This window comes from Calonectris borealis, chromosome 18, assembly GCF_964195595.1.
Source record: "Calonectris borealis chromosome 18, bCalBor7.hap1.2, whole genome shotgun sequence".
NCBI lineage: Eukaryota > Metazoa > Chordata > Aves > Procellariiformes > Procellariidae > Calonectris > Calonectris borealis.
Window position 1 is genome coordinate 7,065,690 of NC_134329.1, and position 22,350 is coordinate 7,088,039.

Here is a 22,350-nt window from a genome sequence, read left to right on the forward strand (position 1 = left end):
AGCAGAAATATTTCCCCGCTAACGCGCCTGGAAAACTTCTGGAGGCGAGGGCGGAAAGTGGTGGGGAGGGCCTTGGCATGGCCGCCGGGGACACCCGATCCTTGGGGGACAAAGGTGCCCTGGCCCCGCACCGGTCATGGGGACAAGGAGAAGGAGAACCGCCGGCACCTGCGGCTTTGCCTCCCCAAGGGGAGCAGGGGAAACCCCCGGGGAGAGCAGGGACCCCCCCGGGGCTGGCATCCATTGCAGAGCCAGGCCTTCACCTCGGGCACCCTTCTCTCCCTGCATTGTTCCTACCAGTGCAAGATCACACCACAACATAAACAAAGTAAATTTTATTTAAAAAACAAACCGGGGAGGGGGGGGACGGACGACCAAAACCGAACCAAACAAAAAATACAACACAGCCACAGAAAGTGTAAAACTTCACTTCTACTAGTGTTACCTAACAGAGCAAATAACAGAGAAAGGTTTTGTATTCTACAAAAACATGTAATTTCCAAACAAAAAAGGCACTTCACTTCCATTAAAGGAATTAAAGTCAAAGATGGACTGGGAACCCAGAAGGGTGAAGTCCAACCTTGTCTCCATCCTGGAAGTCTCAACAGTTACTTCCAACAGTGGCTAGAAACCTCAGTTTGCTCCTATGAAGGCAAAGCACAAAAATCCCTCTAAGATCTTAAAAGATCCTAAACAATCTGCAACCGTCAGCCCATCAATTGGCAGATCTTGATGAACAAACCTTCACTGCTACCATCAGCCGGTACCACGAAGTTCATGGTCATCACAGCTCACCTGTCATCCAAGTGATTAACACACCCAGTAAGAATCTAAAAACTTATGGTTTTCCTCGCTAAATGCCAACAAAAACCTCAGAGCACGACCACAGCCTTGGTCGCAGTCTCCCCTCGGCTGCTGGGGTGATTAACCCTGAAATCTTGAGAGTACAGATACACCAAGTAACACTGCTGACAGTGTACAGTCTTTACAGTGCCAAGGGGCCGTATTTCTAATAAATCTTGTAATCTGTAGCAAAAAGCTAAAAACAAAAGCATCTGCCTTTTCTCCCGTGGAGTCAGCTCCACACCCCCCAAGTATGAAATGTGGATTTGCACAGCAGGAGGAGGCGCAGCAGGGTATTTACAAAAGCTGAACAGCTTCACCTGTAAGAATTGACATCCCTTCGCAAGAGCCTGAAAATATATTCCCATTACAACAACGGACACAAATTAATATAGAACTTTTTTTTTGCTTTGCTTCAAACTAGGTTGAGACCTGTTCAAACAGCAGAGAAGTTGTCCATGTAACACTCCAATCCGCTCTTTAAAAAAACATTTAAAAAAATAATAACGTCTCTGAAAGTTTGGTCATTTGTTCCTTGATCAACATCCAAAGAGTAATTCTCAGGTCAGCAAGTTTTTCAGAAACGCGACAACCCCTGAAACAGGGGCTGTTCCCAACCATTAGATCCCACCAGCTCCCGCGCGCAGCTCAGAGCGCCCTCCAGTCAATGGGCTTCTTGCCAGATTTCTTGAGCAATTCATTTGTCTTTGAGAAATGCCGACAGCCGAAAAACCCTCTGTTGACAGAGAGAGGCGAGGGATGAACCGTCTGCAGGACGTGGTGGCGTTTCTGTAAAGCGTTAGAGGAAACCGCTCGTTAGATTTGCATGTTTTCAGCTCCCTGGACAAGGCTGGCTGCTTCTGCCCCCACCCAGCAGCTGTGATTTCCTCTCCACACCTCCTCGGCCACCAGCCTGAGGACCCAGCCTCAGCCAACTGGCCATGAGGACCGAGACTTTTGTCCCACTGAGCAGAGGAGGATGGACTATGTAAAGCAGCAGTAATACCCTGGCCATTTTTCAATTGCTGTAATCCTAACAGCAAATTTTATACTTATTCATGAGCCTTTTCCTAGAAAAAACAGTTCTGTCCTCAACTGGATGCTTTTCTGACAACAGAAGGTTACACTTGCTCCACTTTTGTTGCTTAATTCTGGCAAAGGCTAAGCTGGAACAGAAGGGCAACTAAATTTGACAGCAGAGTTCAAGCAGAGAGAAAACCCCAATTCTGTAAGGGAAGTGCCCTCTAGTGTCCACCCAACTGAAGAAAAAAAATCAGTGAGAGGGAAGAGATGAGGAGGAGTAACCTGTACCCTGTCAATGGAGCTGCCTTTCTTCTGGGCGTAGGCTCCCCACAGCATGAAGACAACCCCGTGCAAGTTCTTGTTGAGCCAGGACACCACCACGTCCGTGAACTGCTCCCAGCCTCTCTCCCTGTGGGACGTGGCCTGGTGAGCTCGCACCGTGAGGACGGCATTGAGTAGGAGCACTCCTAACAAACAAAGCAGATACGCAGAGGATGATGCAAAACTCAAGCATTGACTGCCTTTTCCTGCTTCCCCTGAGAAATGATAAATTAAATTTTCACTCTAAGGTGCCCGCTAAGCGACAGGCACTCAGAATTGATTTTCTCTTTTACAGATGGACTGTTTCCAACCATGGATCTTTTTTCTAGCTAGGCTTCTTCATGCAGTGGACACGTTACTAGAGTGTCTATTAACTCACCTTGCTTGGCCCAGCCAGTCAGATCACCATGACCAGGGTGAGTGAAGTCCTCAATATCCGTAGACAGTTCTTTGTAAATATTTTCTAAACTGTAAACAAAAACATCAAAAGATTTTAAATATGCACGTTTAAAGATAAGAGCAAACAGCACCACTTACTGCTCTTACACTAGACAAGAAGAGTATTGATTTTAATCTTACCATTTAAGATAACAAAGCCATTTGGAGAAGCAGGGTAACTAGGACCCCCCTTTGTGTGCCTGGATAGAAGCTTAATGAGAAGGTCTCAGCACAACTGAAAATGCAAATTTATGTCCAGCATGCTCTTCAGAATATCAAACTATATAGAATTGTCCATAATTTTGCAGCGATGTTTTTGTTCTAGGCAATGCAGAACTCAAATCTCAGTAGTCACCACACACTTCCTATCACTTATCTGACTCACAGCCATAAGTAACACAGAACTACAAATAATTTGTAAACAAAAGGAATTTTGCAAATTGAGCACTGTCATACCTGGGGGGAGGAGGAACAGGTTTCTGGACACTGAAGCAGAGCCCATGAGCTTGATTAGGTCCATGATATGGATCTTGCCCCAAAATGACAACCTTTACCTGAAAGCAGACCTTTGTTAGCACTGAATTATAGTCAGTATTACTCCCAAAAGAGGGAAGAAAAAAAAGGCTTATGAATGAGTCTAAAACAAATACACAGACAAAAAAACCAACCAAACAAAAAAAAAGCAGGAACAGAAGTTAAATCACTGACATCTCATTATAAACAAGTTAAAGGACACAGTCCCCACCTACCACTAAGGATTAACATCACCACAGCTTTGCTGCTAAGATTATGAAGATATTTTGAGTGCGAAAGACTGACACTTTCAAAGAGCCACAATAAAACACCTTGTTAAGGTATTTTCCAAGTAAATTTCCTCACATTTTGGTTTTACGCCACACTTGCTGTGATATCTTTGACACAGCTTATTGGCAGTGGGATTATTTTAAGCACCGTCATTTTTTTAATTATAGTTCATTACAGATCAATTAAAAAAAAACAAGAGATGTAGAAGACCCAAAAAATCAAGCACTACATTAAGTTGGTAACACTGGAAATGAGGTCAAAAGTCCAACTAAAGTTTTAAAGGAAATCCTGTGGCCAGTGAGCATAATAAAACAATAAAACCGCGTTTCGCTATCAGAGATGAAAGGGAAGCGAGGATTTAGAAGTTACGTGAGAGAAACAACAGCATCCGCACCATGTGGGATTGAAGCTTAAGAGACCAAACACCAAAGGAACGTGTTTGTGCATCTAGCCCTGCTTCTTCACCCTGTTTGCCCACCCAGCCCCGCGTTTTCATCATTTTAAAAGCAGCGGCAGCCGGAGCGACGCCCCCGCCTCCCCCCCGCGCCTGCAGCTCTACTCACATCTCTGATGTCGCACATCTGCGTCCAGGTGAAGACTTGGTCGGGGGGCGGATAGACCGTGTAGCGTTTCCTCTCTTCTGCTACAAACGCCATCAGCTGAGGATGGAGAGGGGCGGCTTCAGCCCGGGGACCGCGGGGAGCAGCGGCCGCCCAGCCCCGCCTCACTCACCTCCACGAAGTAGGGCTTCGAGAACTCCCCGGCCAGCTGCCGCCGCCAACTCTCCCCGAAGCCCGGGGGCACGTTCCGCTCGGCCAGCCGCTGCAGGGCCGCCTCCTTGTTCTTGCGGATCCGCTCCAGCTGCTCCGGGCTCAGCGGCGAGGCCTTACCCATCTCATCTCCCGCCGCCTTCGCCTTCTTCGCAGCACTGACCTGGGAATGGCGAGCGAAGAGGCAGCGACTGCAGAGAGGGCGGGGGACGCCGCGGCCCAGCCGCAGGCCGAGCAGCGAGAGCCGAGCGGCCGCCATGCCCCGGCCACGCACCGCCCTCCGCGGGGCGGCTCCGAGGGCGGCCGCGCCGCACGCGGGTATTTCGCGGCAAAACAACGGTGGGCCCGTCCCCATTGGCCGTCGCGCCAAGCGGGTCCCGCCCACAAGCGGAAGCCCAAACTCCCGCTCCCCATTGATCAACGAAAAAGAGCACGCTTCTCCCTATTGGCTTGTCACAGTTGGCAGAGAGCCGCTCTGCCTAGCAACCGTGACGCGCTGGCGACCCTCAGCGCCCATTGGGCAGAGGCGGAGAGTGGCCTCGATTGGCAGGTCAGTCAGGCGTGCCAGGAGCGCGGGCTTTTGGAAGTGGCCGCGCGGCGCGTGGTATCCCCGCTCCCCCACCGGCCGCCAGCGCCGCGCGCCCCAACGGCCACCAGCGCCGCGAGACCCCCCTCCACAGCCGCCAACCCCCCGACCACCGGCCCCCTCTCCCCTCTCCAGGGCCGCCGGCGCCCCCAGCCCCCCGCTCGCTACCTCAGCGTCGCCGCCCGGCTCCGGGGAGCGGCCGCGCTTCTTCGCCGGCGCGGCGCTGAAGAAGGAGTGCAGCGTCTTCTGCCCGATCATGGCGGCAGCGGCGGAGCGGGCGAGCGGCAGCGGTGAGGGGCGGCAGCGGTACCGCGCGAACCGGTGGGCGAAACGGGGATTTGGCGCCAAAAGCGCGCGCGTGCGCGGGAGGGGGCGGTGCCCGCCGGAGGGAGGCGGGGCACGGGCCGCCCTGGCGCATGCGCGCCCGCCTCGACCCCCCCCCCTCCCCCCCCCTCCGCGGCCGCTGAGGGGTCGGGGGTTGCCCGCCGTCGCCGCGCTCCCTCAGGGGGTCGCTCCCGTTACCGCCCGGTTTCGCTGCCGGGAGGAGGCGCCCGCCCTGAGACGGGCGTCCCCGCAGCCCCTCCCGCCGCCATCGGTGCTTCTGAGCGGGCGCTGATGGACAGATACGTGGTTAAACGTCCCCCCGGGGAGGCGGGGGGCGGCGGCGGGAAGAGGCCGCGGCCGGAGGAGCCCGCCTCGGGGCAGCCCCCCTGGCAGGAGATCCGCGCGGAGGGCCTGAGCTGTGACTACCGACTCCTCTTCGGCAAGGCCGAGGCTGACGAGATCTTCCAGCAGCTGGAAGAGGAGGTGGAGTACTTCGAAGGTAACGGCCGCCGGGGGACCCGGCTTCCAGCCCCGGGAGCCCCCCGCCCGGTGAAGTGTTTCCCTGCTCGGCTCGCCCAAGGCGAGTCCCGGAATGATTCCCGTGGCCTGGGCAGAGCTGCCAGATGGCGGAGAGGTTTCTGCAGGCGCCTGGTGTTTGCTAAGTCAGGCCCTGCGAAGTAAAGTGCAAGCACAGGTCTGATCCTGCAGGGTTTTGCTTAGCTTGAAGCGTGTGCCAAGCAGTTTCATTCACATTTTAATATTTCCAAAGAACCGGTGTAGTCCTGGAAGGGTGACAGGAGTTTGCTGGTAGATGTAGTGTACGAGATATCCCCAGTCACATTAATTCAACAACAAAATATGGTGGGGGTGCTAGTCCCGTTCATCCCATTCAAGGGGGATCGTAAGGCAGTGTCAAACTTGAGTGTTAAGTGCTTTGTTGGGACGGAAACACTTGAACACAGATGGCAGCTTTTGGGTTGTCATAAGCATCCTCATTTCTGTTGTCCCACTGGAGATTCACAGAAGCTCCAAATCAAGGAGAATGTTAAAACTGTCAACTGCAGAGGTAATACAGAGTTGGTTTTGATCCTTCTCATTTCTTGTTTAAACAGGTGAAATGACAAGATTGCACGTGTTTGGCAAATGGCATGACATTCCAAGGAAGCAGGTAACCTATGGAGACCCTGAGTTAACATACACTTACTCGGGTGTTACCTTCTCTCCTAAGCCATGGATCCCAGTTCTGAACCGTATCAGAGACCGCATCACTTTGGACACAGGACATACTTTTAATTTTGTTCTTATTAACAGGTATGTCTGGTTTCCAATTGCATCAAGCAGCTTGTTCATATGAAAAGTTGCTTGTGCAACACTGTTGACAGATCAACTGAGGGTTGTTTGACACCCATTTAATTGGATTGGTAGAAGAACTAACTAATCTATTCTGTGTACAGATACAAAGATGGTGGGGACCACATAGGTGAACATCGAGATGACGAGAGAGAACTGGTTCCACGCAGTCCGATTGCGTCTGTGTCCTTCGGAGCTTGCAGGGACTTTGTTTTCAGGCACTGTGATTCCAGAGGGAAAAACGCAACGCGCCACATTAAGCCCATCAAACTGCAGCTAGCCCATGGTAGCCTCCTGATGATGAAGTACCCCACCAATGTGTATTGGTACCATAGCCTGCCCACCCGCAAGAGAGTACTTGCCCCAAGAATCAACCTCACATTTCGGAAAGTGATGACTATAGCCAAAAAGTGAAATATTCAGCAATCAAGCACCAGGTCTTTTGTCTCTGAAAATAGAAGCTTTCTGTCAATTTCTCATTCAAACACTGTCTTTGATGATCCAAGGTACCGGATGAACGAATTAAACCATGAGAGGAGATAGCGTACTTGGTAATTTGCTAATAAAGACTGCGGCTACTGATCTTGAATGCCAAGAATACTTTTTCTCTGTGAAACTTTGCTGTAGTCCTGCTGATACATATCTTTAATGAGTAATACCCTTGTTTTGCTCAGGAGGAAGTTTGTTCTCAACTGATCTTAATCTAGCCAGTTTTCTGAAAAGATCAAAATACTCTATATCCTTCAGATAGCAGTGAAATAGTTTATAAATGCTATGAAGTACAAGATGTAATCATTTAGAGTGAGCCTGGAAGCTGATACTGTTCAACAGGTGACACTTTCTTGTATGCTCCGTCAATGAGCTATGGTTTGCTTGGTTTTTTAAAAATAAAATACAAATGAGACTGACATGAAAAAGAGGCGCGCTAAGATATGAATATAGCGAGTGCAACATGGCTGGCTGCACGTTTTACAGTCACTGTGACTTTTGTCTGCTTATATTCCTCTGCTGACATGGGAGACTGGGTCCTTTTGGTCAGTAGCGTGGTGGGGCAGGAGGAAGCATGAGGTGCTACCACACAGGGAGGGGGTCTCTTCTTCCTTCGGTCCTTTGTACAGAAACCAGGGAGCGTAAGATGACCTTTTGCAGAACGACTGGGTTGGACCGTTTATATGGATAATGCAGCATGAAAGGCTATAACTTCTGAGAGTGTCTGTTTTTCTAAATAATTATCCCTAGGGATTCCATTCTGACTACCTGAAAGCCATCAGCGTCCATGCTGACAGTGAATCCTGCTGAAATGAGGAAAGGGCGTCCAAAGTCACCAACAGGTCTTGCAGAATCAAGCAATGGTAAGTCCTGATAAGGTGAACTGATCCTTGAGTAACCAGGCTACAAGCATCTGAATCAGTGATGGGTAGGTCCATTAGGGCTACAGAATTAATGTCTGTTTATACACTGCCACTACCAGAAAATGCTATATGTAGCACAAAGAGCTCCTGAATGAATGCTTCTTATCCAGAGAATGTGAAGTGCTGCTTCGGATATACCGAATGCGGTTTGGCTTATAGCTTGGTCTTTGTTTCAAGGCATTACCACACATGGACAGCTACTTTTTCTAGTAAGTTTGGTTTTTTATTGCTACTGTACAATTACAAAAATACCCTGAAGTGAAAACAATTTCAAACAGCAGTGCAGTGGTTTGACTATAACATCATACATTTTTAAATAATGCACAAAATAAGACAAGAATAATTCAAACACAAAGATGTCATCTTGGAGATTTATCTGATGTTTTTTAACCTTTTACATTTTATTAACACCTTCTCCACCATGGAAGCTTGTGAGTAACAAGCGTTTGATGAGCCTCGTGCCTGCACAGAGCCCAATGACTTCAAAAGGTGAGGGTTGGGTGGCAAACACGTGCACAGGTCTTTGATGCTCACAGTAAGCTGGGAGCATCTAGCACAGCTCAGGACCAGAACTGAGGTGCTGACACTTTGCTTCCTTCCTCGCACTGAGGGCTAAGCTAAGACCATCTACTAACACGGAAAGCTAGAACAAAGGCTGACTACTCAACCCTCATCTTTATAGCCCTTGAGGAAGCTGAAACTGAGCAGTTTATCAGTCAGTGTTGTACAGCAACTGTGCTTTCATTCTCATCAAACTGGCCCCTGTTGGAAAGCAGCTGTATGCAAAAGGAAAAGAAAAATATATTGAACATGCAAGCTTGCAGTAATATGTGGTTTTATGTCCCTGTTACAAGCTGATGAGTTTAAGACTTAGTCCATTGTGTGCATGTGTTCTGACCCACCTCCAGCATTACTGCTTTCTAAACAAAGTGACCTGTTCAGATGAATTTCACAAAAATTCAGATTTAAAAACTCTGAACAGACCCTGTTGAGAACAGGCATTGCAGAATATACACTGCTGGCAGTGGAAATGTTTTGAAGTTCTGAGGTACAAACGGTAGATCTGCTGGACCTAGATGCTTTGCATGATGTTTTTCCTTAGGTGACACCCATCACTGCTTTACAGAGCTTCTACTGCACACCCATGCTGCCCAGAGTGGAGGGCTTTCTTCTCTTACCTTCTGCAAGTCTGTTAGGTCTTAGTTCAACGGCCAGGGCATTTTTGGCATTTTGCATCCTTCTAGGTTTTTTGTTTTTCTTGTTGTTTTTCCACAACTTAAAATAAAAAGGTTAAAACTATGCTACTGCTAGCCTAGCACAGACAGGGAGACTTCTCAGGAACTAGTATGTTGGTGGATTTATAAAGACTAAAGGCATTACTTGGAGCAGGAATTGAGATCCATACTCTGGAATGATGAGTTGTGTAAATAGTTTTTCATATACGTCTATTACCACTCCTATTTTGGCTGGTTTTGAGCCTCCCGTTAAGGAACTCTGAATGCCTATGAGCTTTGGGCAGCGATATGAATATATGAGGTACAAAGTTGCCCTAAAAAACTATTAAGACAGTTGTTACCATTTGAAAACTTAGTTGCTGTTTTACACTGAAAAAGCTTGTCTGATGAATTATTTTTTTCCTCCAAGCTTACAAGGATAGAAAAGAGCTAAAAATAGCCTACATACTTTATTCCTGATAATTTAAAAGCAGTCAAAAGGGTAATTTTTGCTGCTTCTCCCTCCCTTTGTTTGGGATTTTTCTTTTTACACGTCAAACAATCTAGAGCAGCATTCTATTTATATGGCAATCTGTGTATCTAATGCAGTGACACCAGTCTTCTCAGACTGCTGTACTACTTCACAAGACAAGTAAGAGCCCACCAGTCCTGATTCAATCGTGTATACTCTAACTTAAGAAGGATGCTTGGGTTGCTATACATCTCGGCTCACAATCACAACTGGTACAAGCTCTAAAGCTCAACTGCAAGCCAGACAGCATGTATCTGAATGGTTGATGAGAAATGGCAGTTTTCAGCATCAAAATAGGAAGGGCAAGTCTAGAACACCAATTACAGTAGCGTTGAAATCACAGCATTAAAAGTTGTAGTTGATACTACAAACAACCGTACTCAACAGTTTCATAGTGACGAAGGAAATTACAATACTGATTGCTAGCAAACGCTTCTGTCTCTTAATTTCAGCTATATTCCAAAGATACAGAGCAATAAATCAGGGTCTTGGCTTTTAGTAGAAGAAAAATTTATCTTTTCTCCTGGAAAAGGGAAACTGCACTTTGAATCAGCAGAAGTACTTCTATCACGTATAAAGAACTAAAATATTAGGGAAATGACATGAACAGGGAAGTTGTTTTTTGGATTGTGCATGTTACATAGAGATGCTTTACTTTATTGATTAGCTGGAATATCAAGAGAAATCTGATTCCGTTAGTAGTTCATCCCATCATCTTGAGACATTTAGCAGAACGCAACGGACATGCAGTGGACTCAGACAATGGTAATGTTGCTATTCAAATAAGCTCAAGGCACTTCGTTTCTTAAGTCATTGCCTTTGATAACAGTAGCTTCCCATCAACCGCTTCTGGGGCTCCCCTGTTCAGAAACATCTGCAGTGAAATGTATAGGATTAAGCCTCTCCCTTTGAAAATTTACATACATGTCAGAACATGGAAACAGCCTTGGGAAGTCTGTTTCAGAGCTGTGATGTTGACAAAATTACTACCTAACAGAATAAATGCTTCTCTACTACAGATATACTTTGGACTGCACAGCGTTAGCAGACCAACTTTGGGTAGCGTAATTTTGGTACAAAACACAACTCCCAGCAGGAGCCAGCCGTTGCCATAGAGGGAGGGCCTGTGGTGGGTTATTTGCATAACAGACAGGAGGTGCAACGTAGATCTCATTAGAGGAATTTTGTCAGTTTTTGTCCTTCTTCTGCTCTCTTAATCACTCTTCAGCCCTCAACTCCAAGCTTTGGTGCTGTACCCTTGAGTGAACACGCTCATAAAAAAGCAAGTAAGCACTAGAAGAAAGGACTTCCTGCAAACTAGCTTTGCGAACGGTGTCGTCTGAAATCCATAGCCACTGACTGCTGACAGAGAGCGGGTTCTTAGGAGAAGGTGGAGAGCGGCGATAAGTCACAAAGTGTCCAGAATGCATGTCTCCATGATGAACTACAACTGCCATCAGACGGTAAAGGTATACAGGGGAACTGAAGGACAAATGAGAAAAAAGAAAGGGTCAGCAGCCCTCGTGGATCACACACATACCAGAAGCAGCCCCACTTGCTTTGTCTTCAGTTGCAATTTCTTTTTAGAGCAAATAGACGGCTCTGTAAGAGACATACTGTCTTGCAATTACTTTTCTGTATACCAAGTCTTCACTGCAGTGCTGCCTTATTCTATTATTGAGAAAATTGAACCATTTATTTTAAAAGTTTATGCTACAGAGGGCTACTACATTTTATACAGCATAACTGATTGAATTTTGCAACAGCATTTTCAATCAAACCTTCCAATGTGGCAGTATTTAGTTCTTAAAGCACTGTTATTGGACGGAAAAGCTATTCTAGAAGAATGTGCTTTTAACTGAAAAGAGGTAAAATTGCAGCAGGTAACCCACAGATGATAAAGAACACACTTTCAAGGAGTTGCTCTACAACTGTCTTCATAACAAACATTTGGCATAAAATGCTTCCGGGCGTCTCATTTCATACAGCGATTGTGGGAATTGTCTTCCCCATGGGGAAAATACACAATGGCAGATAGAAGAAGTGGTATAGAACTGGTGTATGGAAGTGGTGTATGGAATTGGTCACTGGCATGAAAATAAGTGAACGTTCTTAAAGGCCAAGAAAACAGATTATCAGGAGAAGCATCAAGGCTGATTTACTAAGTAGAATCATGGCAGCTGCAACTTAAATCAAGCTCGTTAAATAAAATGTTTGACAAAAATCTCTAAGAGATTTATGGATTTCTTGCAGTAGTTTTAAAATCAGAATAAGAGGGAAAATGACAGGAAGAAAGAAGAAGAAAACGGTTAGAATAAGATTATGGCTCTTCAGAAGGATGATTTAGTGCACCATGAACCAGAGAAAGGAGATTTTGAGTTTTGCTTGTAATATGCCCTACTGCCTTTTTAGGAGAGAAATGGAGGCAAAGACAACCATTAAAAATTGGCCAAGAGAAAAGCAAAACATTTCTGCACAGGAGCTAGGATAGATGTTAAATTCTGTTACTATGCAGCCTCATAATAAAGACAGAATAAAGGAAGACATAATTTGAAAGGACAGAAATTACAAGATAGGGTACAAATCTCTAACTTACCTGCATTCAGGGAATGCAGCAAGTGGAAAAGTTCCCGAGGACATTAAAAATGAAGAGGAGCAGGCACCATTCAGAAAGAGAGGTTTAGTACCAGATGGCTGTTCTGCATCTGCAAGAGAAAGCAGCCATTCAGTAATTTAACTTAAATGCTACTATTAGTATTGTTAGTAACAGTGCTTCTGTTCCTGCAGTATCTTTCATCACAGAATATGAAGGTATTTTACTTATTTTAATTCATTACATATCACAATCCCTTAAGAGATACAGAGTATAATATCCAAAGACAGTGGTAATTGTTTTTACATGACACAAATATGAAAATGACAATGTTTACAAAATCCCAACTAAATAGAATGTTGAGCTGCCTAAATGAGAGACCTGCTACAGCTAGATTTTCTAAGAAGTCACCATTCCCAGCATTCTTTCTATGCTTGTCCTGAAGCCTTAGAAGAGATCACTAGCAAGATAATCCCTAGGACTTCCTGAGTTCAACATTCCTTCATCCTTTGGACATAAAACATGCAAGTTCTATGCTATCTGGGATTTTTTTGTTTGTAAGTTTTTTAAATATTTAGTACGATCAAATTAAATTATCAAAATGGAACTGTAAACTTGCAACAGGGTATCCTAATGGTTGCTGGGAAAGGGATTTCTGCCTGTCCTCTTTGCACAGATCCAAATAAAGATACTGCTCTTATGATCATTCTGCAGATTAGAATGTTTTATCACTGAAATGTAGAAATACCTGATAGAGTTTATTTTCAAAATAAGTACCTGAAGGTTTTACTGCTATCCCATCCTTTGTTCCAGGTGTTGTCTCTTCAGAGTTTTTCTGATTCAGCTCATTCTGGCTTGATTTATGAACAGGAATGCGGTATTTGTAGATGTCCATGATCAGGAACTCATTGAACTGTACATGTTCGTGACGTTTCAGAGGAGTGCCTTGGTTTGACCAGCTCAGTCTTTGCAGATGGATGCACAAACACTGCGGGAGCTTCAGCAATATTCCATAGAAAAGGAGAGTCAAAATACATTTTAAATGGAGAGAAACAGCTGTTCAAGTTAAAAGCATACTAACTGAACTGGTAAGTCTAGTGGATAAGGAAATACATCACTGAACTGTTCCCTTATGTTCTACTCTATCTGCGTGTAAGCTTACTGACAATAGTATCACTAACTCATAACTCTCTTTAGATTTCTGCTAATGCCACTACTGCTCACTCACTAGGCAGTAGGATAGCTGATGTTAATCATTTTCTCCAAATGGAAGAAAAATCAATAAAAATACATGTGTGTTCCTAAAAAGCCCACCTGTCAATCTCATTTAGTTTGTTGATCGGTGTGGTAGAAATGAGGATTGGAATTTGTTGGAGCGAGTTATTGCAAGACATTTGCTAATACTCAATAAGTAATGGCTTTGCACAGTGAGAATACCAGGGGAAAAAAAAGGTCAAGTAGTTATAAATATCTGACATTCAATGTCATGCCAGGGTTAACCTCTATCAATAAGTACATATTATTATTAATGGTAGCTGAGGCTCTTAATTACAGACCAGTGCCCTGTTGTCCTCTGCATTATATGATTACAGAGCAGAAAATAATAAAAGCTTCTAATATAAACTACATCTGATGTTTAGCACCATATTCACTTGTTTAAACCAGCTGTATTTAGAACATTTTAATTTCTTTGAAACGTGCAATTACTAAAGATCCTACAAACATTGTATACATGAATCACTTCACTTACCAAGGAAATCAAGAATTAATGCAAGACATATGAACTGCCACTGAGCCAAACTCACATTTAAGTGTTTTGCTGAATAACAGTAGAATACTCACATTCTTTAAGCTATAGAGTTTGATATTTTGCTGAATTGAGGCCTCAGTGCCTACAAATATTTGACAGATGAGCTTACTTTTTAAAGTAAAACATTAGTCTAATACCAAGAAGTGGACATCAAGCAAAGAGATCAAAGAAAGAAATTACTGTATAATAGGATTTAAAAATAGATTTGGAGGGTTAGCTTGCCTCACCTTTCCTAACTTCAATTGCTTAACAAATGTTGTTCTCTGGTTTTCTATGCTCTGTCCATTCAGAGTCCCTTCTGCCTGAATCTGAAATCAAAGGGAAAAAAATAAAGCCACAATAAATACTTGCTGTATCAGATTACATCTAATGGTGCAGGTCTGCACACTGCAGACAAAAACAATTGTCTATCTAGAACTATGCTCAGTACATTAATTACACCTACAGTTTTCTAGGAACTTTCTTAAGATTGTTGGCCTATCCTAATGGATCAGAATTCTAAACCAAAATCAAGCAGAAATAAGCATTTACAGAATAAGCCCAGTCTCCAGGTTTATGTATAGTCATACACCATTTCTGTTGGTTTTCAAACAAGACACTTTGGCTCTGTGCTACCATCAAAATACAGGCAACTGTAAAGTACCGTTTAAAATACCAGAACAAAAAATTATCCCAAATATTATCTAAATAATACCTGGTAATTACAGAATAAAATATTTGTAAATTTTGTAATATTAGTAAAAAATAAAGCTTCAAAATATTCTGTGAGATAAGAACTCCAAATATAAGAAATCCCAGGCAGGCTAGAGGCTTTTCTGAAGTCATGAAGAAAGGCGTAGAAAACTGAAGCCATAATTCTGTCAGCAGGCTTAAAACTGAGCTAGAAGATGATATAAATTAAAATTACATACTTTAGTGCAGTTGTCACACACAACATCCTTTACAGATTCAGAGGAGATGAAATGATGGAGGCAGTGGTCCAGCGTCATAGGACGACCCTTAGTACAAAAAGCCAAAGTTATCTGCAGTAGTTTTAGGGTGCATACTACTAAATTTTGTGAAAGGGTTTTTCATAATTTTTTCCTACAGAAAACATATTGCAGATCTATTTCTTGAGAAAACTGACTAAATGGCTTTGAGGATAGAACACTGATAATGTAACTAACTATGGGAATTCTTCCTTAGCCTGGATTAAATATGGAAAACATTGCAGCCTGTAGATAAGAACAATAGCTATGACTCCCTGTGTGACTCCTTTAGTGTGGTTTTAAACTACGGATTCCTGGACCTGTTACTATTTTTCTCTAAAGTTCCAGACTTCATGGGTCACTTTATGCACTCTGACCCTCTACATAGGAGAAATATAGCATTTAATTGAATTCAGGCACTCCTTCCTATCCTTCCTTGTAGACTGTACTACATACTGCCAAGTATGAAAGGCATAATCTTCAATGACAGTATAAAATAAAACACAAATAGCAGAACATGTGTCCAAATCCCAATCCTAGCTGTCCGAGAGTGTATTGTGTAGGTAACGAGTCAGAGTTTCCATGAGTGCATGTAGTTGCTACTTGTCTGGAAAAACAAATCGTTAGCACACATTAAGTAACGAACCTTTATAGTTCAAAAACATCCTGCACATTTTGGCCCCCAAATCTACAATGTTTTGTCATTCGAAGTTTTTCAGAGAGCCAAAAGGAAACGGAAATAATTTCCAGTTGAAATCACTTCATCCAAAAGCCTGTATTAGGCAACTTGTGTACTATCACCACACAGACAGAGCACCCGAAGGTCACCTTCCAAGACTGCCAGAAACAGCCTTCGGGATACGATCTGGTCTGTTCAAATTACACAGAAAGGACCAAATACTCTGCCAGGAGAAACAGAAAACTCTATTGGCGTCAACAAAGCCATGCTTGTTGTACTAATTGGTAATTTGCACCAATACATTAGTGATAAGGTACTGTATTAGCACAACAGGATCATTTATAAAAAGGCAAGAAAATAAACTGTAGCTACTTATTTACACTTAGGCTGTAGCATCTTAAAAAGGCACTAGTGAAGGTAAAGCTATGACGACAAGGCAGTAGGCAGACTGGCTGGATCATGCGTCAGTGAGGGATACGTACCCACGCAGCTGCTGGAATACTCAGTGAGAGACTGTCAAAGGTATCATACCTGACAGGACTCTGCAAGAAAATATTTCACATATCCAGTGAGCTAAAATTTACGATAGTCGGAAAAAAAAAGCCAACCTCACAAAAGATGAACATATGCCCTCTGTTGTCCCCAATTATCTGGTGCAATAGGGTCAAAACCACCCGCTTTCCCAAGCACGGTGCTAGGGACCACTAGGTACACAAGGTGCTACTTAGCCTGTTTCTGCTGAAGCTGCCCCTGCTCACTTAAATTTGTTTGCAAGGTTTTGAAAAGTAGAAGTACTAAACATACTTTTACAGTTCGATCTACAAATGAGATTTACTTTCTGTATTTTTTCTTTATCCAGGTTATCTTCATCTCCTTATTCTGGATAACTGGACTGCAACTTAATTTGGCTTTTTATGTGCAATCTCAATAGCGCGTGCTGAATGAATAGCTAGTTCTAAAACGCTACCCATGTGAGTGGATTTTCAGTATATGATTGCTGTGGTACTGAATACTAAATACAGTAAGACAGCTATTATTCTGTCTGATAGGGCAGCTATTATCCCCACAAAGTGGATCACACTTAATTTTCTTCAGTATATTTAGTGATACATTCTTGTTCATCATCAATGCCATAATAAGTACCTGAAAAAGTAACAGTCTAAGCTGTCAGTCCTGCAAACCTTAAACCAACTACGTCAGAAACAAGGGATGATGGTTTCAGAATGCACTCCGCGTGTCAGGCATCCTTCTTCATGTATACACACTACGAGACACACATTCTTATACCTGGTGTTCACAGTGTTTGCAAACCATGTTGCTGGTCAGCCTTCCGTGAAACGGATGCTGAGATTTCCAGTGGTTTGACACAGGGGGAAGAGACCCTGAAACACAAAGTTGAAATTGTCCTTTTAGTTTCAATACATCTGTGTTCATCGCTACAATTCCACATTTTTGGCCCACAGTAAGAAAAATAACTGCTCTAAAACATGTTCTGTCCCACTGATAAATAATTAATGGTTTTTTTAATAGCTGAAGAGATATATTTCAGTCCAATACAGACAAAGAGTAATTAATATTATTCCTTTAATAAACAAAGTGACTATACTATGACTGAATATTCATATTTCAGAATGGAAAAAAGCATACCTCTTGTTCTGCAGCTTATTTGCTTTTGGGTTATTTCTGACTGCTACAGAGGAAGATAAAAGATTTCATTAACCCCATCTCAGAAAGCATTAAGTATTGAATATATTCTTATTTCATCCCTGATATGCTTTTCTGACATTAGAACAATTGTGGGAGTTTTAGTGTCTCTTTATATTTGAGGAAGGCCAAAAGACCTAGTACGCAACTATAATTGACAGACGAACACTTCTAATATAATGAATAATAAATCTGCAGAATTCTCTGCCTCAGAGTACTGAAATAAAAGCTGAACAGATTTTATAAACCTTTTGTATATATTTTAGACAAAAAGAGGTAGAAACTTTCCATCTATACTAAGTTTACCACTAGACTGGAGGATAAGATAAATTTCACCTCCAAATGGACTACTCCATAAATGTCCATTTCTCAGTTTTCAATCCTCTTTCATGTGTCAACTCTTACAGATACGAGTAACTGCTTAGATGGACTACTGTTCTGTGCTAGTATTTCAATCCCTATATTCAATGGATTTAGGAACGCAAAAGCCCTCACGAAAGTGGGATCACTGTAAATTCAAATACATTTGCTTACAAAAAACATTTTTCATTTTTTAGATTGCCTGACCTATTGATTAATTTCTATCAGAGTACTAAAAGAACAGCTTTGTTAATATAATGAAAATACCTTCAATTTCTAAACAGACACTATATACTTGACACACTTAGGAATCTAGGCAACTACGGAAACTTCTTCTGATAATGAAGTAACATTGGTAAAGAAGTCACCTCCAGCGAATGCACATCAAACAAATGTGTCACACGTGGCTGACGATCTCGTTCATCTTCTAACGAGGAGGTAAGGACATGAAATAGTTCATGAGCATCCTATTAAATAGAGGCATTAGACTTAGAGGAAGCAAAACCGAAAGACATCAAAACATACACTAGGAGTACTGACACACATATGACTACATCATTGCCGTAGGAAATTAAAGGAAAAATTACTGCTTAGAGCCCAGCTTATGTATTAATAGTAATCATTTGTGCATCTGCTGCAGTTTTGCCAAAAAGGTTTTTCTATAAAGGTGAACTTCATAACAGCACACTTTATTAAAAATATTCTGGGCCATATAAACTCAAAAGAGACTAAAATACTTGGAGAAAAAAATAAAAATGAATGCACAAATGCCTGCTTTCCTTGATTTCAATACAAGCGTAATTGAAATCTATGCTGTTTGCTTTGGCTCTGAAATATAAAAGATAGAACCGTATTTCATGGCTGAGGTAATTAATCGAGTTCATCGGACAGCTGCACTTACTTAGGGGCTGAAAATACTGAAAACAAGAATTAGAAATCTTGTATGTTACATGTAACTAAATTTGGAAATGTTAGTGAAGTTAGTCCCTTGAAGCAGCGTGGCACGTCAGCATAGACCCATTATCTATAGCGAATGTAGGGCTCTATCCGTTCTATTTTAATATTACTGGCTCCATTGTACCAAATCTGATGGTAATTAAGTATGAGGTTTTGAAGCAGCCAGGGTTTCCATGACGAGTATCTAAGCAAACTGAAAACACCATTCATCAATCACATGGTTGTTTTCCTTCACTTTTTAAAGCAAACTTTTCGCTACAGCAAAGATTCAGATTTGACGCTCAGGGCTATTAGTACCACAGCTTTACTTTTCTGTTATTCCGTATCTAAGCACTGAGGTGTATATCAGGCAGTCTAACTTGAATTCTGTAATCACCTGCTCCTCAAATGATGAGATCTGCCACCTGTACATCCTTAGAACTTCTAACAGGCAGCTTGCATCCAGGACATCATCTTCTGTTACCTCTTGGCAGGATAAAGCTAGAGACATTGCATTTAAAAACATTAGAAGGAGCCACAAAGAACAGTTAGAACACAAATCTGTTTATTTGAGACTTTGTGTTACTTAAGCATCATATAATCGATTACAGCAGTTATTCTTGATTAAGACAGGTAGACAATGACAATCAAACTAGTATGTATTAATTACCATTCTCACCTGACTCAGGCTAACTGACTGCATACGTTCTCCTCATCTAATACATACGCAAATTTAAAGGTTTCTCAACTAACTGATACAGAGTGAATAAACGCTATCTGAAAAGACAAATTTTTACTAGTGGATTGGGTAAAAACTGGTACTTTACATGTCACAGAAACCCTAGTATTAATGCCCCATCATCCTTACATCAGTTAAAGGTACATGCTTAACTGGCACAATTTTAGTATGAACAGTATCCTGAGACAGGGAAACTTCCATGGATTTCCTTTAAAACAAAGCCCTGAGAGGAAAGCCAGGGAGAGCCAAGAAATTGCTTAAACATTTTGAGTGCTTAAATAGGATGTAACTGATGCATGAATTTAGCACAGGGGAAAGTCCGAAACGGGTTTTACCAAACTGGACTTAAAGGCTTTAACATTTGCATCCAACATCATACAAAGTATCTCATTTAATAGTCCATATTTTGGGTAAAATAGTAAGCTTGGAAAAAATGCTTAAATGATTTTATAATGCATACTTTTTCTTTTATATAGAATTCTGAGTACCCATCTAACTGTGATAATAATTTCCTATTTCTTCAATTATACTGAGTCCATATTCATATTGTTTTAACCATTAATACTCTGTGAACAGCAAATGCATTAAAGCCTGTGGCAGCGGCTTCCATAACCACATTTTCAGCACCACTGCTGCCCTCTACTTCGATTTGTTCAACCTGCTGGCAAACGGCTTCTTCGGAGCAATGTGCACGACGCTGGGTTGGCCGCCCACTGCTTCTCGATTGCCAGGCGAGTCAAACAAATCCTAAAACTTTTCAGCTGTTGGCCAAGAAACAAACAGCTTCAGGGACACATGCAGCTGGGCCTTGCGTTGTTCAGGCTCGGTAACTTAATACCTGTTGGATCTCTACCCTGCTGTGAAATTGGGTTGAACTTGGCCAATGAGTTCAAAGTCAGTAGAGGGAAATTAAAAACAGAAGAATACAAGACCACATGATCTTCCTTTCTTTGGGAAAGGAGGCTAGAAACAATAACATTTATGCTAAATGTTTTCTTCTTAGTTTATCACAACGTGAAAATGTTAAAGTACCTCTTAGGAGGTGCAGCAAAGTAAGTGACAAGTATTGACGCTCAGTGGACTTGTATTGTGCTGTAAATTCCTCCAGCCACTTGATGAAAGAGGGGCAGGAAGATAAGCCTTGCAGCAGAGAGTTCATGAAACAGGTGTTCCCTAAGTTAAGGAGGCCAGGTACAAGCCCTGCAAATAGAAGTGTAAGAGTTTACACCATGACGTGTAGGAAAACCTTACTATTTTCAGTAGCAAGCGTTGTGTTAGGTATTAAAATCACATTAAAATTAAATTATTTCAGTTTATTGGGTACTTGCACGCAATGAAAACTAGACGACCCTGGTATGTACAACGGTATATTGTAAAGTGTTTATATACATGGTGGTCTCTGAGACCTAAACCACTGTGAAAATCTTCTTAAAATTTCTTTGAAAAATACTCTTTTTTCCTGACAGGAAGAGATTTCTATCGACAACACTAAGGTTCAGGATTATCTGCAAGTTACCACACAATCGGTAAAATCCTTGGTTCCAGTCCGAGGTGTAGGAGCCCCTCGTTGTGCAAGTGCAGAGGAGCCGCTGAGGTCACTGCTGCACCGTCGTGCGCCCCAGCGTGGTTTGGTGAATCTTTCTCTTTTGCTCAGATTACTACATTGTTATGAGAACTCCTGGGTTGCCAGGGATTACTAAGAAGTATTTCTGCACAACTCGGCTTAGCACAAGGCTTTCACTCCTCTTGCACTGATGTTCAGTAAGAACACGTTTACTTCTCATTCCGAAATGCAAAATAAAGTGCGTTATCTGCAGCAGTTCAGTAATGAACTTACCGCAAGAACCAAAAATGTCTAATGAGTCACAATTTTAGAAAAATGTCAATCGATACAATTAATACATTACGCAAGTTAACAAAAGTCCATGTTTGTTTAATGCATTTTTTTTAATTTGTTACATTTCTAAACAGGACAGCGACCAAAATTTTATCTTTAGCAAGAGAAAATAATTTACAGAAGCTAATAATAAAAAAAAGCTGCGTTTCCCACATCGGGGAGGGCGCTCAGAGGAAACCAAAACGCACCCAAGGACTGGCTCCCGGGGCCGTTTTCCCGTGCTCCCCGCGCCCGGGGCAGGCTGCCGGCCGCTCGGCCCCCCGTTACCTCTCCTGCGCCGCTTCCTCTCGGTGATGGGCCCCCACAGCACGTACATCCCCGCCGCCACGGCCGCGGCGACCCCCCCGATAACGCCCCAGTTCTTCATCGCTTTGTACCTGAAACGGGGGGGGCGGAAATAAGACGACCGGGGAGTCGCTCCCTCGGGCTGCAAAGGCCCGGGGGCGGTGGACGTGCTTTAACGTCCTCCGCCCGGGGTCGTTCCCGCTGCTCCGGGAAGGGACGGGCTGGGCTCGGCCGCTGGCCCCGCCGCCGTGGTCCCTGCCCGCACCGGGCCGCCGTCCCCCTCCCGCCCCGCCCGGTCGGTCCCCGCTGACCTGGCCGCCGCTCCGGCCCGCAGCAACCTCCGCACCGCCCCGTCCGCCTCCGCGGGGCCACCGGGCAGCATCCCGCCCGCCGGAACCAGAACCCCGCGGACAGGCGGCGCGGCGGACGGGGCGGCGGAGCGCCGGAAGTGGCGCGGAGTGCCCGGTTAGGGCGCGGACCGCCCCTAGCAACGGGTGGCGGCAGGCGGCTGGTTGCTAAGGCCGCGGCGGCGCGGGGGCGGGACACCGGCCTGCTCCGGGCCGGCAAGGCCGGGGGAAGGCGGGTGTAACGGACATCGATCCCGGGCAGCCCCGCGGCCCTCCTGAGGGGACGCCGGCTTTGGGGGGGGCTGGCTCAAAGCTGTGGGGAGGAGGTGGGACACTTAAATCCCACAAGCTCAAGTTGGGCCAGCGGAGGTTTAGATTGGATATTAGGACAAATTTCTTCACCGAAAGGGTTGCC

At 43.8% G+C, this 22,350-nt stretch overlaps 3 protein-coding genes across 9 annotated transcripts; 1 reads left to right on the forward strand and 2 right to left on the reverse strand.

The window, feature by feature from the left end:
- Positions 1–320: 320 nt before the first annotated feature.
- On the reverse strand, positions 321–4,500 carry UNG (uracil DNA glycosylase). The gene is made up of 6 exons (XM_075167556.1): positions 4,162–4,500; positions 3,993–4,088; positions 3,082–3,179; positions 2,567–2,655; positions 2,155–2,333; positions 321–1,632 (listed from the first exon to the last, which is right to left on the reverse strand). The coding sequence occupies exons 1-6, from the start codon at positions 4,456–4,458 to the stop codon at positions 1,492–1,494; spliced, it is 900 nt and encodes a 299-aa protein (XP_075023657.1). The 5' UTR covers positions 4,459–4,500; the 3' UTR covers positions 321–1,491.
- Positions 4,501–5,247: 747 nt separating this feature from the next.
- On the forward strand, positions 5,248–13,126 carry ALKBH2 (alkB homolog 2, alpha-ketoglutarate dependent dioxygenase). Of its 5 annotated transcripts, none has more exons than XR_012676429.1 (4): positions 5,248–5,608; positions 6,222–6,277; positions 7,699–7,811; positions 13,024–13,126. XR_012676429.1 is itself a non-coding variant. In XM_075167560.1 (3 exons), the coding sequence occupies exons 1-3, from the start codon at positions 5,401–5,403 to the stop codon at positions 6,871–6,873; spliced, it is 717 nt and encodes a 238-aa protein (XP_075023661.1). In that variant the 5' UTR covers positions 5,248–5,400; the 3' UTR covers positions 6,874–7,690. The 5 variants fall into 5 exon arrangements, 2 of the variants coding, with proteins under 2 accessions (XP_075023661.1, XP_075023663.1); XR_012676428.1 differs by lacking the exon at positions 13,024–13,126 and adding an exon at positions 10,846–10,930; XR_012676427.1 differs by lacking the exon at positions 13,024–13,126 and adding an exon at positions 6,564–7,010 and having other exon boundaries at positions 6,222–6,420; positions 7,699–7,806.
- USP30 (ubiquitin specific peptidase 30) lies at positions 9,481–22,025 on the reverse strand. Of its 3 annotated transcripts, none has more exons than XM_075167558.1 (13): positions 21,900–22,025; positions 21,571–21,680; positions 20,439–20,606; positions 19,065–19,168; positions 18,100–18,198; positions 17,315–17,354; positions 16,955–17,049; positions 16,150–16,209; positions 14,932–15,018; positions 14,248–14,328; positions 12,988–13,207; positions 12,214–12,322; positions 9,481–11,099 (listed from the first exon to the last, which is right to left on the reverse strand). In XM_075167558.1, exons 1-13 carry the CDS (start codon positions 21,968–21,970, stop codon positions 10,835–10,837), a joined length of 1,509 nt encoding a protein of 502 aa, XP_075023659.1. In that variant the 5' UTR covers positions 21,971–22,025; the 3' UTR covers positions 9,481–10,834. The 3 variants fall into 3 exon arrangements, with proteins under 3 accessions (XP_075023659.1, XP_075023658.1, XP_075023660.1); XM_075167557.1 differs by having other exon boundaries at positions 17,315–17,357; positions 21,900–22,024; XM_075167559.1 differs by lacking the exons at positions 21,571–21,680; positions 21,900–22,025 and adding an exon at positions 20,923–21,009 and having other exon boundaries at positions 17,315–17,357.
- Positions 22,026–22,350: the final 325 nt, after the last annotated feature.